Source organism: Muntiacus reevesi, chromosome 6 (assembly GCF_963930625.1).
Source record: "Muntiacus reevesi chromosome 6, mMunRee1.1, whole genome shotgun sequence".
Classification (NCBI taxonomy): domain Eukaryota; kingdom Metazoa; phylum Chordata; class Mammalia; order Artiodactyla; family Cervidae; genus Muntiacus; species Muntiacus reevesi.
The window spans coordinates 80,771,061-80,791,195 of NC_089254.1; the positions used below are offsets into that span (position 1 = coordinate 80,771,061).

General features: G+C 38.0%; 1 protein-coding gene across 2 annotated transcripts in view; it reads right to left on the reverse strand.

Moving 5' to 3' along the window:
* Nucleotides 1–1,323: 1,323 nt before the first annotated feature.
* TSPAN12 (tetraspanin 12) overlaps nt 1,324–20,135 on the reverse strand; it is a 66,238-nt gene continuing 47,426 nt past the window's right edge. For both annotated transcript variants that reach the window (XM_065938731.1, XM_065938732.1), the window contains 2 exons: nt 19,517–19,660; nt 1,324–2,924 (listed from right to left, as the gene is read on the reverse strand). In XM_065938731.1, the coding sequence (XP_065794803.1) occupies nt 2,619–2,924; nt 19,517–19,660 (450 nt within the window). In that variant the 3' untranslated portion in view covers nt 1,324–2,618. The remainder of the gene's footprint in view (nt 2,925–19,516; nt 19,661–20,135) is intronic.

Sequence of the window (20,135 nt, forward strand, 5' to 3'; positions counted from 1 at the left end):
AATAATCTTAATTTCTTACTATAAGAAATACTGATTTTTTTTTTTTTTTACAAAATAAAGATTTTAAAAATAGCAAAGAAACAGCTATTTGTTTTCATTGCGCCCAAACAGTGAATTCCCTCAGCTCCACTGTATTAAATACACTTTTTAAAGTCCCTTGCAGTTTTATTATTCCAGGTGCCCTGCTACCATAAGAAGCCTTTGTTGTCTACTGCTATAAATGTCATTTGGTCCCATTAAGCAGTGTATAAGTGCATGAAGTGATTGTCTAAATTTATGTCGAGTATTCTTGAGAATATTAAGTCAGGTAATACATCAAAAATTTAGAAATTAACTATTTATAATTTTTTTTTTTTTTACTGAGCTCAACATAATGTATGCTTGTTCTGTGACTGTAAGATATGTCAAAAGGGAAGTAGCTAAATTAGACTACTATCCAAATAATTCAAATAATACTCATAGCTGTCTTAATTACTTGGCATTTTAGGTGACATGATAGGAAGTCGAGGGGTTGAAGAAATTAGAAAAAGGGATACTTGCGTTTTTGGGTTTTTTTAATTTTTTTTGACCACACTATGCAATATGTGGGCTTCCCAGGTGGCGCTACTGGTAAAGAATCTGCCAGCTAAAAGACGTAAGAGATGAAGGTTCAATCCCTGTGTTGGTAAGATCCCCTGGAGGAGGACGTGGCAACCCACTCGTGTTCTTGCTTGAAGAATGCCATGGACAGAGGAGCCTGGTGGGCTACAGTCCATGGGATCGCAGAGTCAGACACAACTGAAGTGACTTAGCACATGTGAAGTATGTGTCGTCTTAGTTCCCTGACCTATAGCTCAAACCCATGCCTCCTGCAGCAGAAGTGTGGCGTCTTAACCACTGTACCACAAGGGATCCTGGGGATGCTTATGGTTCTGGTTGAGCAAGTTATCTACTCAATTTTTATTTAAATTATGGTAAAGATGATACTTAGCAGTTGATTTCAAATATTGTATTCCTTAGGCTCATTTTCTTTAGAAAATTACTTTAAGAAACTGGGATATGAAAACAGTGAGAAGAAAATTTGACATAAATGGGCATATTTTGTACTATATCAGACAACTACATTATTTATCATTTTAGCTCAAAAAGAAAAGTTGTAAAGAAAATGGGCATCTTTTTGTCATTTTTCAGTGAAGATACATATTCTTACAGAGTAGCTTTGGGTTTTGGAGATAGTTATTATTACTTTATTCAACCATGTTGTCTCAGATTTTCCCCCTTGCTAATAGTTTGTGAAAGTGATTATAAAGTATAAAAATTAGACACAGGCAAATTTTTACCCTCTAGAAAATATTTATTGACACATTTTAATTTCCTTTCTATTTTCTGAGAAATAAACATAATACACAAAATACAGTAAAATGCACTTTTCCCATTTCAAATAAATATAGTTTACTCTTGTAAAAAATTTAATAATCTGTGTAATTCACCACAGTATCTTAATCAGTGAAATAAGGCAAAAAAAAAAAATCTCTAGCTAAATTGTCACTTACTTTAAGATTCTCTTGGTTTTTTGCTAGAGAAAAGGAAAACTATTCTCTGCAGAATTATAGTGAGACTTGGAGACTGCTGCTTCTGGTTTGGAGAAAGCAAAGATAAGTTCCTTTATAAAGTGTTTAGTGTCAAAATGAGTCTCAGTTTGGCAGAAGGATAACATCCAGGTTTTGGTGAATGAATTAAAGTTACATGTAAACTTTTTTTGTTAATACTTCTTAGAAACTAGACTGCATTCTGAATTATAATGATTCCTTTGTATCACATGAGTAATTTTTCAAAATTAGTGGTTAAGTATTTAAGTTAACAGTTATGTATGTAATATAAACCCAAGACAGAATTTTAAAGCTCTATTAACAGGAAAGGTTAAAATAATGGTGCTATACAGTATGGATTTATCCTTTTCACAATTGTTATTCTTAATAAGAACTGAAATCTACTGAATTATACAGACTTAATATAGACTCATATACACATATATCCCTGATCAGTTTGAGACAATGCTATAGTTTGCTCTTGTAAGTAGTAAGAATATTTTTAGTAACCAGCAAAAATCACATTTAGGTAGTCACCAATCTTCAGAGTGTACTTATATATAATCTATTTCTCCTCAAAAGAATATATCACCAAGTAATAAAAATCATTAGTACTGTCTAACTTCCTATGTTAGCAGTTATTTGGAACTTTATATACTAGTAAGCTTACGGAAATAAATCAAACTTTACTGGAGCTCCAACTCCACCTAGCATGTTTTGGCGCATTTACATGGATGCAGAAATGCTGGTCAAACTCTGCCAAAGCATAAACCTCAAAGCATAACTGTGTTCAGTAAAAATCTTGCACAGGCTATAAAGTGGGTTCAGATCTGTCCTCAGCATTACAAAAGGCATCAACTACTGTCCAGGTGGTGCTTTATAATATATAGAATTTTTCCCACTTCCTTTCAAAGAGTGGAACATTATGTGCTTGGGTATCCTTTTATGGCAACATTTTCATTTCTACACATTTCTGAAACAGTTAAGTGGGTGTTCAAAAAATTCACAAGTCCAGTGAAATAAATTTGTAGTTTCCTTCTTTGACAGTCTCTATAATTCCTCCATCTCAAAATGTGTGTTAAAGCTGTTCGCCATGGATGTGTGTTCAAAGATCCTCGACAGGCTTGGTTTCAGCAGCTCCACTGAGTGGCAAGGCAGGTGCTGAGTGGTGTCGTTCTTCAGAGCCATCATTTGGTCTGTCCCAGGCTCCCGTCTGTCGTAGTAGAGAGCCCAGAGCAGAGTGATGGTGAGAATCATGGCCAGGATCTGTGTCACTCCAATGGAGATCCCCAGAAACCTCAGCACCTGCAGTTGCTTGGTTCCTCTCAAAAAGGAATACATTTTCTTCCCACAACCCTGTAAAAGAAATAATACGGTCAATATTCCTCTGACTGTTACAGAGGATCAAAATAGTGGGAAAAAAAAAATCATCCATCAGTTAGTGGAACCAAACAACTTGAATTACAAACTTTTAAGATAGTGACTCTCGATAGGGAACCCCTGTGAGCAGCTGGATGGGAGATAGAAGTGTGGATTCTTTGAAAATAAATTTTAATTATTAAAATAACTGCCTTCTTGTTTCCTTCCCCAGATTCTATAAATAACTCAACTAAATCAAGGAAACCAAGGCTACTGAATCAGCCTACTGTTAATTTGTGCATTATAGTGGAGAAGAGGAATACATAATACATAACACTTACATTTCCAAAGACACTTATAAATAACTATACCCTAATAAGTCATTAGTCTTAAGAAAAAAAAATCATTTAAAACTAGTCACAGACACATTTCAGTAACTACCTTTTCTGGTATACCATGTAATGCAAATTAACCGCAAAACATTAGCAACATTTTATCAACTTCACCAAAAGTGAAGTTAAAATATTTATAAGTAATGCTATTGATACTTAACACTGCTTTAACAAAATAACTTCTCTAGTCATCTTACCTTGTTAATACACACACACACACACACACACACACACACACACACAGAGTGAGAAACCACAATAAATGACACAAAGACAGTCACCGACATTCAAGTATTTTTCAAAGAGTTCTGCTCAGGTAATTCATCAGAACCCATTTGCACTTATGCTTATACATAATTCTAACAAACATCCTTATATGACATCATATAGATCATGAACTGCAGAGCCAGAATTCTGAATTCAAATCCCTGCTCTGCTATTTATAAGCTTTGTGACTTTGGTCATGTTACTTAATCTGTGATTCAGTTTTCTTGTATGAAAACATGAATGATAATGGGGCCAGCCTGTTTGTGATCTTGGGAAAATAAAATGAATAAGCACAATTAAACACCTAGAATGTGATCTCATATATAGTAAGAGCTCAGTTGGGATCAGATTTATCTGGTATATCAGCCCACAGAAGATTAGAAAGCACAAATTAAAAGAGATGCAGAATCTATGAAAAGCAGGTATTAATGGACAAGTATGAGTACAACACTCTTTTAGAGAATAAAACACCAAAAGCATGGCATTGTGTTCCCACTGAGTACTGACGGAATAATCCTTGCCCACCTGTAACAGCGACGGTGGAGGTCAGTGTTTCTCAAGACAGTGAAGTAACTATCCAAAATGAATGTTTGCCACTGAGGCTTTAGATCAATCTCCTTATGAAGCAAAGAAATCTTTAACATAGTTTGGAAAGAGGCACACCAAAAATACTTAAAAAGGTTTAGCTTCAGACATTTGGAAAATTAGTTTATGTGAACATATCCTTTAGCATCATTGCTAAGTAATGCAGCACAGATCATCATATCCATCTCCAAAGAAATTGATATAAAATGGCTTTGCATGGTTTAGTTGATTCCTCAACTATGTTTTTAGTACTTAGTACAAAAATGGATCTTTAATGAATAAAGAACAATTAAAATAAATTCCACAATTAAAGGTAAACTACTCAAGAAATACATATGCTAATGATACAACCTTATGAAATAAGTCAATTATTATTTGATTTTTACCTTTTCAGCAGTCTCTGGTGCTTAAATTTTACCCATATAGTTCTTCCCATTGGCATGTAAAGATCTCCCATCCTTTTAGACTAGCTCACTCTAAGCTGAATAACTATGCAGAAAAGGTAATATTTTTTAATTTGTTATTAAAACAAAGCAGAAATTGACTGTGCTTCATACTCTGGCATCCAGTAAAGTCTGTTTCAATTTTATTTTAAACAACCACATATACCAAAACAAAGATACAGTAAATTATATCATCTAGGATATTTGGGAATGTGATACATTAGATAACAGTGAATGTTCCAGAGTGGGAGGGGAACTTAGAAGTCAAAAAGTTCAACTTTTTGTTTGTAAAAATATGGCTAAAAAGCACTTCTAGAGTAACATCCACAAAACCGGCAGAAAAAGGACCTCTGAATAGCCTCTCCCCCACATAAGCAATGAAAGCACTAGAGAAAATTGTCAGAATCAACTTTTTTTAGAACTCTGGAAATTAACCAAATGTTTGCAGCAATCTGAGGAGCACTTATTCAAGAGAAGCACCTGAATCTCAGTAAGAACAGCAAGCTTTGTGGCGTTTTAATTTGCTTTACTCCCGTGCCCCTTCCCCCGCTCTGCAGGAGCCTTGAAAATAAACAGCCCACAATTACGGTAAAAATCAGTGGTCTGGCAGCCACCAAAGGCAACAGAAAAGGGTCGGAGCGCCTTCAAAGACCCATAGTCAGAGACCTGTCATTATTTGTCCTATCTGGTGGCTCCCTGAAAGAGCTCACTAGCAAGGCTGTCTTTATTTGACTTGACTTGCAGCTCAACCTGGGCAACAGTCTTTTTCCCTCTGGGGAGTATTTGTCAAAAGCATTCACAGGCAACTGCTCAATATTGCGGCTGCCTGAGGCAGCGGGATAATAATTTCACACAATGGGCTAGTCAGAAGCCAGAGGGGGGAAACTGGAGAAAGTGAAGTCCTTTGTGGTTTTGGCAAAGTTCTGACATATTTGTGGGGATCTAGAAAGTTACACATGTGAGTAAGGCTATGCTCAAGCCCAGGACTGAGCACATGCTCAAGAAAGAACTACGAAGGCCCTAAGATCTCACCACTGGCTAATGTTGAGGCTCTATGCTTCCTCAGCAAAGTCTGGGAGACTTACTGGTTCTGGGAATCTAAGGAAAGCTCAGTGGCCACACAAGAAAATGCAATAAAATATTAAGACAATCCAGGCTGTCATGAATGGATTTGGACCCCAGTGAAAAAAGCTTTTCAGTTCCCCCAGAAGAGGGGACATAGGTTTGTATCATTATGGCTCATAGTCAGAACCTGGCCTCCTTAGAGATCACTGGACTGGAAAATTATCTCCATGTCAAAGAGGGTAAAGGTGGTTTATTCAAAGCAAAGGTCCTAGTTAGACTCCTCAATTTTTAATAAATAAATCAGCCCTATTACTTCCTCATTTAGTTTACAAAGATAACTCCCAAACTAGACAGAATGTATGTATTTAGTTTAGGACTAAGTTTGTCATCAGAATTCATTATATTTTGTCCTTCTCTATCAAAAACCCCTCAGAAAGAGATGTTATCTATAGACTCTTTAAAATAATATCAATTGCCATCTCTAGGTACTTCAACTTATATCTAAATATCACACCAGACTACCAAATTCTGCCATGCTGCAATATATTAACCTGTGCCCTTACATATTATTTTCCACTGAAGTGTACTTTAATGATATTGAAGAACATCATAAGAAATTACTCTATAAAATTTTTGAAAAATAATATTGAAGGTGTTTACCTAGGTATTTTAGAGTGGTAGATATAAAACTGCACTTGAGCAAATACTTTAGAATTTTGCTCCCTTTGAAAAACTAGAATACATGCTCTCTAAACGTTAAAATGATCCAGACGATTATGTGTCATTTCACCTGGGCTTTCAGAAAGCTCAAGGACAAATATGAAATCAACCACAGTAATCCCATTTGCCTTCACATCAAGCATGTCCAATTACTCTTTCTTTAATCCTGGCTTTCCACTGCTATTTACGTATTTTTCCCTTCCAGTTTTATTGAGTTATAATTCACACAGCACTGTGTAAGTTTGGGGCATACAACATAATAGTTTGACTTACATATATCATGAAATGATTATCACAATAAGTTTACTTAATATCCATCATCTCATATAGATATAAAAGAAAAGAAAAAGAAGAAACATTTTTACCTTGTAATGAGAACTCTTAGGATTTACTCTCTTAACAATTTTTATAGATAACATTTTATATATAATATTTCATATATAATGTTAATTATATTAATCATGTTCTACATTACTTCTCTAGGACTTATTTAGCTTTATCCAATAAATAGATCTTATTTTTATTATTCATCCATTGTGCCTTTTTGATGTATGTTGCATTAAATCATTTAATAAAAAAGATACAAGGTGTAAACACATAAATAAAGCACAAATCTCTCTACACTGCATATAATTTAATATTTCTTTGGTAATTCAGGAGACACTGTAAAAACTTGCAGCCTATTAGGGATCATGCTGAATTTCAGAGAATTGCTTACACAATTACTTAAAGTTAAGGATTAACTTTCCAAATGAATATTCTTCTTCTTGAAAAGAGAGTATGTTTTTTCAGATTTCTGTGTACAATATGATTGTCTGCCGTAGCCACTCTCTGAGTTCTTCATAGAAACAGCTTCAGGGTTTATGGCCTATTCTGCAACACCCTCTTCAAAGCAGTTCAGTCTGAATACAAATTGTGAGCTTATTCTGAACCAGTAAAATAATCATGAATAACGTTTACACTTTTCAGTGTAAACTTGGATTTTTGGTTGAAAAGCAAGACACTAAGTCTAGAGAAGAAAAAATATAAATGTGTCTCTATATAATCTATTGTACTATTCACAGATATTTAGTTGCACAAACACTGTTGAGTGTTTGCTGTTGAGTGAGACAAGAAAGGAAACAGAAATGTTAGAGTTCAAAACTGCATTCCATTTCACAAAGACTCTTACTCACAATAGGAAAGAACTAAATTGCATTTATTTGCTTTTCTCAAAATAAAATACTGAGTTGATTTACCTTGAATATGTTTTCTTCCTAAATAAAGCCATGTTAGCACTGCATTAATAACCTCAGATAATTCAAAGGTATGGAATAAGACAAGTTGGCTAACCTACTTTGCTTGCTGCAATGTTAAAATTCTGGTCAACTGTAAATAACAACACTACTTTTTTATCTGAGAGAAATCACTAATCCCTCTATTTCCTGGAATCTATCTGAAGGCATGTCAAGATGCCTTACTTCACTTGAGGAAATTATACACTTGAAATTATTCTCTGATCAAGCTCCAAAATGAGTTTCTAAAATTAGAAGAACTCCTGTGGCTTTTCAGTACTCAATATTCACAGGCCACATCAAAAAATTAGGCAGACTTCTAATGTGCTTATGAAGATAAAGTATAAATAAAATCTAGGTGCCAATACATGCCAGTATTGATATCTTCATAACTGATTTTTCATAATAAACATAACTCCCAAGTTTGAGATGACAGTGTTAATTATCAGGTACAAATAAATAACATTCAGTCCTATTTATTTTAAAACTGAAAAACGGAGTGATAGCATTTCATGAGTTCATGAGCTTTAAAGAGGTGAGAGCAAAAGTTCTCCACTGAAAATCATAAGCCCTGCAGGAAAATAAACCCGTCCTTAAAAAAATTAAACAGCAAGTAACAAAATTTACTCCAGGATTTTCTGTTCTGTTAAGAGTAAAGTTACTCAAACCCATACACAGGAAATGCAGTAGAAAAAGTCTTCATGTATCTCAAAAAAACCCACAGGCCCTTGAATCTCATTTCATCTTCGCAAACTCCCCATTAGAGATACAGAATCCTAAGTTTAAAAGACTACATTTATTGAACATCTGTCATTTTTACCAAAAATACGAGGGTGAAAGAGGAGAGTGAAAAAGCTGTCTTAAAGCTCAACATTATAAAAACTTAGATGATGGCATCCAGTCCCATCACTTCATGGCTAATAGAAGGGAGAAAAAGTGAAAACAGTGACAGATTTTATTTTCTTGGGCTCCAAAATCACCATTGATGGTGACTGCAGCCATGAAATTAAAAGATGCTTGCTCTTTGGAAGGAAAGCTATGACAAAGCTAGACAGCATGTTAAAAAGCACAGACATCACTTTGTTACAAAGATCAGTATAGTCAAAGTTATGGTTTTTCCAATAGTCATGTACAGATGTGAGAGTTGAACCATAAAAACGGCTGAGTGCCGAAGAATGGATGCTTTTGGAATTGTGGTACTGGAGAAGACTCTTGAGAGTCCCTTGGACAGCAAGGAGATCAAACCAGTCAATGCTAAAGGAAATCAACTCTGAATATTCATTGGAAAGACTGATGCTGAAGCTGAAGTTCCAGTACTTTGGCCACCTGATGTGAAGAACCATCACTGGAAAAAGACCTGATGCTGGGAAAGGCTGAAGACAAAAGGGAAGGGGAACGGCAGAGGATGAGATGGGTAGACAGCATCACTGACTCAATGCACATGGTTCTGAGCAAACTCCAGGAGACAGTGAAGGACAGAGGAGCCTGTGTGCTATAGCCTATGGGGTTGCAAAGAGTCAGACACGACTTAGCGACTAAGCAACAAGTGTCAGAAAACACAGAAGGTGGTATTCTCCCCAGGAAGGTGAGGGGCAGGGGCAGATGTTCACTGTCTGGGCAGAAAATGCATAAATACAAACTGCTCATTAGATGTCATCTCTCGCTGGGCCCTTTTGTCCACCTAAATGTTTGTCCTTAAGAACTGGAAAGATGTGAAAACAAAATGATAAACCACATGAAGTCCCCAAAACCTTGATCTAAAATCTACCTTCAGCCAACACAAACAGAACTAGAAAATGCATATTTTCCTGCCATTACTAGCAAAATTTAGGGCAATTTGGTTAGTTAAAAATCTAATCATAGGTCATTATTTTTCTATTTACCCTAATAAGTGTTAATAAATTCCTGTTATTATTGTCATTAGCTACCACCATGCATTGAAGATTCGTGTTTATTTTGTGCCAAGTGATTTGCTAAGGGTTTCTTATTAAGTAGCCCAATTTACTTTTTTAAATTATAATGAGGCAGATACTACTATTACCTCATTTAACGGATAAGGAAATTGAGGTTTAGAAGTGAAAAAAATCTATGAACACTTAGCTTGCTCCTCACCATGTACTCCACATCTTGAAATTTTAGTGACTAATACAAGTATGAGCTTTGGAATCAAATATATCTGAGTTCAGTCACTAACTAGCTCTGTGAAACTGGACTAGGGCACTGAACCTCTTTGTGCCTCACCTTTCTTATCTGTAAAATGGGGATAATGATACAGCACCTTCAAATAAATGTTATAGGGCTTATATATACATTTATATAATGTATATAAAATGCTTGCTCAGAGTTCTATATGTGACTCTATTTGAAAAATCCTATGTGTATTTTTCAACCCCTAATTTACTTTAACTCTCAGCTATTACTATAGCATATATTACAAACAGGCACTATTTGAAGGGTTGTAAACATGCTAATTCACTCACATGAGATGGGTATTCTGGTTATCTTCAATTTAAAGGTAATAAAAATGAAGTACAGAGAGGTTTAAAACTTGCCCAAGGTCACACAGCTAGCAAGAAGTAGAGGGAAGATTTAACCCAAAGAGTCTAGTTTGGAGCCTAGCCTTAACCTCTGAACCAAGCTTCCTCTCTAAGGAAAACTCATTCCTAGAATCCTCTCCTTCCTCGGCTTTCAGGACACTGCTTTCCATTTCTTCTCTACCTACAACAGGTGTCTTCTCTGCCCTTAAGTATTGCCATTCCCCAACTTCTGTCCTTTGCTGCATATATTACGCAGGATATAGTTTTACCTCCTCCCATGCATTTATTGCCACCTACATATTGATAACACCTGGAACCTGTTAAGACATCCCACTTGCCCTAGTCTGTTCTCCGCTCTTTCTAGCATAGCATTTTCTACAGGAACATAGCCTCCTATCCAGAGACCACACTTACCAGCCTCCCTTGCTGCTAAGCACAGCCTCGTAAGCCAAGGGAATGTGTGCAGAGGTGCGGAGGGCAGAGCTTCATGCACTGGATGTTCCCCTTCCTACTTCCTCCTCCTCCCCACTACTGCAACTTAAGGAAAACAGGAGCAATTGCGGAAGAAAAATGTTTAAAAAAACACTGTCTAACCACCCAAGACCCCTGGGCAAACTTGTACAATAGGGCTGCCTGGCAGCCTGGACCAGCTGACTGATCTATGAGAGACAAACAGAATTCTTCCTCATCCAAGCCATTGTATTTGGAGCTTGCACTTTCCTAAATAGGGCACACAAAACCCAGATCTCTGGCTGAGTTCTGTCTCCTGAGCTTCATACTTCCTACTGGGTTTCTGCACATGGAGACCTGACAGGAACCTTAAACTCAGCATTTCCAAAATGGAGTTAATCAAATCCTACTGCTCCCCACAACAAATGACTTCTTCATCTCTCCAGAGTCCAGGTCAATGTCAAGCATCCCTGTGCTTGCAGCTTCCCTGTCACTCACCCCCCACACCCACCCCAGTCATCATTCTATTCATTCTCCCCCTTTAAATGTCTTTCACACTCGTTCTCTCCTTGCCGTCCTCAATGGCACACCTGAATTCAAGCCCTTATAATCACTCACGTGAATTACCTGCACAGTTCCCTACCTGATTCCCTTCTCACCCCATCAAGACACAATTCTCACCTCCACTCAGACTCTACAAAGCCAACCTAATGATGTTTTTTAAAGCATAAATTTAAAATTGTTACTTTGTGAGGTACTTTCTCAGGTCAAAATATTATCATGGCTTTCTATATCGGTACCTTCTAAAGGCAAAATTTGCAAGTCTCTCCTAATAAAGCACAGAAGGAAAAATAAGTTGTTTGAATAGTGAATAGGTAACAGGAAACTCACCATTGAACTACATCGAGACAGAGAGAAAAAGGAAAGAAGGCATTTGTATAACAGAAGCAAAACCGGCAGAATAGTACAAGACCTGATTAGATCAAGCAAAGCTTGAAGATAAAAGGGATTCCGCCCCCCCCCCCACCAAGCCCAAACTGGTCCTGCAAGGCTTGGATTATAAAACAGCTATCACCCCAGGTCCCAGTCAACCCGATCCCTGCCGGCAGTTAACGGAGGAGATAATGAAGTCAGCAGACGGGCACGAGGGAGTGTTTTTGACTTTATATAAAGGAGCCCTGAGAATGAAACTTCTTGGGGATATTCTATCTAAATAACCATGGAACTTGAAAAGCTTCCTACTGTTCACCGTTCAGGCGATTCTATGTGTGTTTATCTGAAAATGGCACATCATCATTAATAAATCAGCATCCCATAACTACTCTGTCCTCAGCTTTACTTTCTTAACAATGCCTCAAATTGGTGAACTTGTCTTTTCATCTGGCAACTACTCACAGACTTCAGGATAAAATGCACGCATTAGCAGGACATACAGGGCTGTTCATAAGTCAGCGCCTGCCCTGTCCAGACCTCCCCATTCCCCCTGCGCCCACTGGGCTGTCCTGCTTCTAGCTCTAATTCTGCACCATTGCCTCTGTCTGAAAAATCCTTTAGGGACCCAAGCCACCCAGATGTTTTTCGGCAACTGGCTAACATCCACTTAGCCTTTAAGAAGACTGGAGAGCCGGTACCCACTGCCCAGTATCCACCACTGGCTGTATGCGTTCTCACTGCACAACTCCATTATAAAGACAGTGGCAGTGAAGAACCGCCCACCCAGTGTCAGGCTTCTCCCCATGCCCCAGGTCAGGATCATCTCCTTCCCACCTCTTTTTCTAGCCACTGAAGGGACGATCATTCCTTCACAGATTTAACCAATTTCACAGTAGTGCAACTGGATGGTACCTGGCCAGGGGCCAGAGCTGTTACCTCTTCTTTCCTGGCTCCTTTTTGCAACACTTGCCCCTAATTTTGTTTGTGTGGGGCATGGCAATTTATGTGGTCCCGAGAAGAGTCCCACTAGCAGCATAAGAGCAGGATGACATGGGAAAAAAATAATCCGTCCCATACCTTGGTAGAGCTTGCCAGAAGGCCACACCCCTATCCCCCACCCTGTCCTTCTGTACCCACAACACTCTGTCATCGTTCTTCCTCTGGTTCAGAAGTGCTGACATAATATTTATGTGTGTAGGATGTTGGGTGTGAAAATCATAAAATTAAACTTCTATTAGTCAAAGCAGACACATAGTACTGACTCACCTTTCTAATTCTAATGAAGATGTTGACAGGAGAAGAGTATTAGCAAAAAGAGTTGAGAGCTAAGAGTACTGCCCCTCCCCACAAAAAATGCACATAGATCATAAAATGAATATCATTTTCAAGGACAGCAGGGTGCAAAGAAGATGGGTGGGGCCAGGACCTCCAATCCCAGTGAAGGCTGAATTCCTGACGCTCAGCTCACCGAAGGTTAGCACTCAACTGAGAGAAAAACCTCAAAACAAGCCATCTCACATGATCACCATGGCTGCCCCTCTTTAACTTAGGGGAGCATCTCTGCACGTCCACTTACTTTCTGAGAGGACTGCAGACCTAGACACACCATCATAATCTCGGTTCTTCTTCCTGCAAGTCTGGACTCAGAGAGAAAGACGCATCCCCTTCATATCCACACCCCCCAGGCTCCGGCTTAGTCGTGTCTGACTCTGCAACCCCATGAACTGTAACCCAGTCAGACTCTTCTGTCCATGGGATTCTCCAGGCCAGAATACTGGAGTAGATTGCCATTTCCTCCTCCAGGGGATCTTTCTGACCCAGGGATCGAACCCAAGACTCCTGCATCTCCTGCATTGCAGGCCAATTCTCTTACCGCTGAGCCACCGGGGAAGTCCTGCCCTCCTCTATCTCTTTGTTTATACATAGATGTTTTCTGTCACTCAGAAAAGAAACAAACAACCATCTAAAGAGGAAGAAATGGTTGAGGGCAAAATTATTTGCCATAAAGGAAAGTATTAAGAATATTTGTTATTCAAACCAAGTACCACAGGGAACTTGTCAAGATTAAAGGTCTAAAGAAAAAGTGTCTTAAGGGCACACAGCTTCGTGGAAACCAGCTCACTGTCTGGCCCTTACATAACCTCTGTGAATAACTACATTTCTGAAGAAGCAGTCCATCCCTGAACAGTAGTCTTTCTCCTAACTACAAAACAAAGGATTGTGTCTTGGGATGTATACTTTACTTGACTGTCTCTCCCTTTTGCTTGTACATTTGAGTTGGTCCTTTTGAAGTAGGGCCTGTTGTGAGCTTGTTTACATCCATTTCTTTTCCTTGAGGTGGCATGCAGAGGACAAAAATGCTTTTTCAATTTTTTTTGAGGGGATGTTTTTGCTTCATTTTCTCTCTGAGATAGCAAACACTGTAACTATTCCCTACAACTGTGTTTATTCACACTTTTAGGTATACTGTCTTTTCCCAAGAAAAGCTGATGAAAGGTATGGATCCTGGTCACTGAAAAATGCATGCAAAATATCAAAAACAATTACAACAGTATCACTTTTCTCTTGAAGCCCATCCAAGAGTTGGGCTTGGAGTAAGGCCCATGGGAAAGGAGTAAGAAGCCCCTATTCTACCCAAACTTTTAACTCTACCAGCCTTCTTTAGTCTTCTTTCTCTCTTATTATTCTCCATCAAGTCTAGAGCTCTAGTAGCTGACAGGATGGAAAACTTGGCAGGGGACAGAAGAAAGAGATGCATCTTAGTCCTGTGTTTTACCAACTTAAACTCTGATGTTTCATTGAAGCCAAGTCTCACACCTAGTATTTAGAGAGTGTGATTACATTAAAAATCAAATTAGAGGGTAGGAAGTAGTCAGGAATCCATGGTCCAGCCACCTCCAGGTTGAAGGAGGGGTAGCTTTTACACTTGCAGTTTTTTGGATAAAAAGATACTCTTCAAAAGATCTTTGCCAGGCTGAATCCCTGTTACCAACTGGGCTAGGTTCAAATGCCATCTCCTAAGAGAACCCATTCCTAAACAGCCTATCTTAAGTAATTCTGTCATAGGGCTTCCCTGATAGTTCAGTTGGTAAAGAATCCACCTGCAATGCAGGGGACCCTGGTTTAATTCCTGGGTCGGGAAGATCCACTGGAGAAGGGATAGGCTGCCCACTCCAGTATTCTTGGGCTTCCCTTGTGGCTCAGCTGGTAAAGAATCTGCCTGCATTGCGGGCAGCTGGGTTCAATCCCTGGGTTGGGGAGAGCCCTTGGAGAAGGGAAAGGCTGCCCATTCCACTACAGTCCTTGGGGTCACGAAGAGTTGGACATGACTGAGTGACTTTCACTTCACTTTCACTTTCACCAAGAAAGTCTTTCTTTAGCACATGGCCCTGTTCAGAGTCTTCAAAGTGATTTTCACCACTTGAAATGATCTTTTATTGCTATTTTTTTCTTGTTGAATGTCTAACTAGAATATAAGTTATACTGCAAGAGAACTTTTTGTCTGCAACATTCTCCACTATATCTTCAGCATTCACAAGAGCACTTGGAAACCAGTAAGTAAAACTTTTGAATGAATGAATGGGACAGAACCAAATTGATGGTCAGAGATATTTTCACCTGTGAATTTTTGAATGTGTACTTTTATACAAGTGGTTAGCTCATTACGGATATTTGAGGAGCTGTGTGCCAAACCAAACAATACCTCTGATAAAAATGTTTTTAAAATGTGTGATTACTGCTCTATTTCCACTCTGTCATTTTTCACAGATTTCAAATATGTCATAAAATATTATTGGGTCAGGGACCATGCAGGCCACCAGATGGTTCAGAATGATTTATTTCCTTGATTTCAGACTGCTGAAGAAAGACTGCAGGAAGAAAGTCAGTTCTTATCTCTAAGCTTACAGAATATGAAAGATAAAAGGGACCTTGAAGTTCATCTAGTCCAGATTCACTCTTAATTTAAAAATCCATTCTACCCACCAATGACATAGTTATCTGACCTTGACTTTAATATTTTTAGTGATGAGACACTCACTGTTTTACAAGAGAACCTTTATCACAATTGGACGGATTTTGATGAGCAAGGTCTTCCTTCCATTGATTCAAAATTTCCTTCCTGTAACTTCTGGACCTTGGAGCAACAATGAATAAGTCTAGTTCCTGTTCGGAATGATGAACTTTGAAATATTAGGAGACATCAAAATATCTCTTTTTAGTACTTACTATTACAGAATAAATTTCCTGAATACCAATAGCTGTTTCTCACTTGTTTACATTTTTAGACCCCTCATAGTTCAGGTGGATAATCTCTGGGCACACTGCAATTAGGAAACATGTTCTCCAGGGCAGAGAGGAATTAACTCTTATTTTTAATGATGGATTTAATTGTATTTGTGCCATAAAGCTACTAAGTGATCCACTTTTGTAAGTCAGCTATACATATAATTATGTGCTGTATCATTACCAATATCAGCATCTGTTATTAATTATAAAATGCAAAAGCAGATTACTCTGATATAATGAACCTCTATATCTGTTGGAAGTCTGTCTATAGAACATCCCAGAACTGATACTGTCAGCTTGCTATTGAAAGTCTTTGATGAAAATACGAAAAAAACTTTTAAAATAATATGGATCATCAATTTGCCCATGCACAATAGTGTAGCTCTTTTTAATCTTAAAATTCATGTAACAGCAATTATAGACATTCTGAAGTAAAGCACCTCATTAAAATACTACCAGCAAAAGTGAATTGCATTTTTAAAGCAAAAAATTTCATTAAATATTTGATTAACTGCTTCTCAACTAAGTAACAAAACTGAAGTGAATCTGTCCATATTCAGATTTTGTAGGAAGATGTAAATTCATCCATGTTTTGTCATTCTCAAGGATCAGTATTGGTTATAATCATGTTAATAGTATTAATCACCAAAGAAGGTAGAAATTATTATTAATGTAGCCCAATAATTTCCCATATTGACTTCCTACTCCTAAGAATTAACAAATGGATTAGATTAAGTTCACACTAGGAACACTGATAGGTTTCAATTCATATGTCTACATTCACATCTATTCTGTAATCATCTGGGGCTTTTTATGGATTTTGGCTTTGGATTTTATTCTGCAATTTTTTTTTTTTAATCCCAGTAGGCAGCACTCCCCGGGGCTCACATTCCAATAAGTAAATGTCTGTCTGTAATCATCTGTTTTGCTTTTTTTAAAAGCCTAGTGGTGAGTTATAATGTATTGGAACATCCACAACTATGTCTGCATTTACTATTATCTTAGAAATATTTAGCACAACCTCCTGTTTTATGAAATCAACAAGACTTTAACTATTGAACTTATTAGGTGACTATCCCTACTATAGATACCAACCAATATTCAGATTTCACCCCCCAAAAAAGATGCAGCATATCACTAAGGAACTCAACAGACACTGAACAAATAATTCTTTGTTCAATATATCTTGTATATTCCTTTTCATTCAAAGTCAAAATGATACTAAGCACAATATGCTTAAAATGATAACATCCAAACACAATATTTCCCAGTAGTGTGGGGCATGACTACAAGTATTTTGATTACCCTTTAAAATAAACAACCTGAGTTATTCAGCTGCTTCAACAATTCTCGGCCCCTCCAAATTCACATGTTAAGGCCCTAACCCCCAGAACCTCAGAATGTGATCTTATTTGAAAAGAGAGTCCCTGCAGATAGAGTTAGTTAAGATGATGTCATAGCGGAGAAGGATGGGCCCCTGGTCCAATGTGACTGGTGTCCTTATGAAAAAGGGAAACTTGGAGACAGATGCAAACAGGGAGACTGCCATGTAAAGACAAAGGCAGAGACATGGGTGATGCTTCTACAAGCTAAGGAATGCCAGTGATGGACAGCAAACCACCAGAAACTGGGGGAGAGGCACAGAACAGATGTTTCCTCAGAGGCATCAGAAGGAACCAACCTTGCTGATACCTTCATCTCAGACATACAGCCTTTAGAACTGTGGCTCAATTAATATGTTTTGTTTAAGCTACTCACACTGTGGTGCTTTACTACCTTAGGAAGACTAATACAATTCTGAATCTCTTAAAAATATTTGGCACTTCTCTCTGTGGCATGTCTTCAGAGCCCAAAGAGCTTTATTTTGGATATCTTAAATGTGACATAGCCTTGTCCTCTCAGATGAATTTTTTAACAGCCAAAAGTTACTCACATTTAAGATATGTATGAGATGAAGCAATTGTGTGGGTAATCCAGCATCTTTTTCAAATTTGTTAATTTACACTATAAATTAATAAAACTGATTTTCTCTTTGTGTATCTTTACAACTGACTTTAGCAGATGGCCTAAAAGATGTTTGGAACAATAATAGTATTTCCAGGGAAAAACAGATACGTGTTGTGTGTGTATATCATATTATGAATGGTGTCAATTGTTATTTTTATGTTAAGATGATTTGTGGTACCCAGATGCTTGACTGGTGAGGTATCTGGGAAATGATTCCAGCTTCCCTTCCATCTGATTTACATTTTGAGCCTCCATTCTAGATCATCAAGACTACAAAACCTTCTATAAAGATGTTTATATCTGTGTGATCCTACACAGGAACTGCTAGTCCCAAGTAGCTGTGGAGCACTTAAAATGTGGCTAATGCAACTGAGCAAATGCAATTTTTATTTGATTTAATTTTAACTGAAATAGGAACATGTAGCTATTGACTGGTAAAGAATCCAACTGCAATGCAGGAGACCTGGGTTCGATTCCTGGGTCGGGAAAATCCCCTGGAGAAGGAATAGACTACCCACTCCAGTATCCTTGGGCTTCCTAGGTGGCTCAGATGGTAAAGAATCCACCTGCAATGTGGGAGACCTGGATTCAATCCCTAGGTTGGGAATATCCCCTGGAGGAGGGCATGAAAGCCCACCTCAGTCTTCTTGCCTGGAGAATCCCCATGGACAAAGAGCCTGGCGGGCTACAGTCCATGGGGCCTGGAAGATTCAGACACGACTCAGCGACTACGCACAGCACAGCTATACTGGAATGATGTAGTTCTAGATTTTAATTTGAATAGGATTCCCCTAACAAAGTTTGAAAGTCACCATTAAAAATGAAGGAATAGGAAAGCTTCTGCTAACAAATGAATAACTGATGATTCTGACAAATTCTCCCAGAAAACGTAACTATGAAAGTTTCTTGGCCACTTGACAACTGATTTGAATCCTAGTGAGCATGTCATTAAACCAGCTAAAACTAACATCACTGATCATTAACCAGCAGGGGGACCTGAAGACTTGAGGACAGCATTTTCTCTGGGGAGTGGAGAGAAACACAGAGGTGTGTGTGTGTGTGTGTGTGTGTGTGTGTGTGTGTGTGTGTGTGTGTGTGTGTGTGTGTGTGTGTGTGTGTGTGTGTCTGTGTGTGTGTGTGTGTCTGTGTGTGTGTGTGTGTGTGTGTGTGTGTGTGTGTGTGTGTGTGTTTTGTCATTTTTGTTTTGTTTTCTTCCTTTCCCCCCCTCCCATGTTTTAGTATATATGGAAGCCCTAAATACCTATTCTCCTCAGGAACTCTAAACCTTGTCTTCCTGAAAATCCAGAGCTAGTCACACACTCTGCATGTCTATTTTAAAAGTACCCTTAGGAGGTGGCGATGGAGGTTGGTTCTAGATGATTCAGTTCAAATTCCAATTAATTCTAAAACCTAATCTTTCCCAATTTTCTTTGTTAAAATGTGATCAGTATTCAGACTTTCATATTTATTTTTAGCTTGGTTCCCTTTCTTCACATTTCAGAGGAAAAAATATTTCAAGTTCTTTATATTTACAAAGAAGAGGAAAATTGCATTGGCCTGTTGTTGGTTCTTTACTTCCATGGTAAGTAAGTTGGTTCTTTACATTCCACGAATGACACAAGGCCTTACCTCTTGATAGAGGTCACTGAGATCTTCCTGGTGGGCCTGTTTGGAACACCCTGGGAATTCCCTAACACAACAGGAATCCGGGGGCCAGTCCATCTCTGTCATTTCCAGCCAGTCGGTGAAATAGACGACTCCACAGCACTTGAACTGCAAAAGAATGACTGGTCAGGCTCAGAAACAACAAAAATATTTTCTTAACTTTTGGGAGATTAAACGTTAGATTTCTTAAATTTTTGCACCCAGAGCTAAAGTCACTTCTGTCATCACCTAATGATATGTGCACATTCTATGTTGACAACAAAAATGTAGGAGAGGACTTCATAACGGAACAATTCTGAACAATAATGCCCATAATGCATGAAGACAGATCAGGCATGATTGAGACTCACTCCCCAAGTGTAAGCTCCTCTACAAGTGATCATAGAGCAATAGTATTAATACATATACTAACAAAACAAATAGCTGAAATCTTGCATTTAATATTAAGCCTCTAGCTACTAGGGAATAGTTGATCAATCTATTTGCATATTGCCTAGTTACCAACTTAACTGCTTCACAAATTCAAATATTATACTAAATGTTTCTGCAATCTCTGTAGAAAGATTTTTGGCCAACAGCCCGC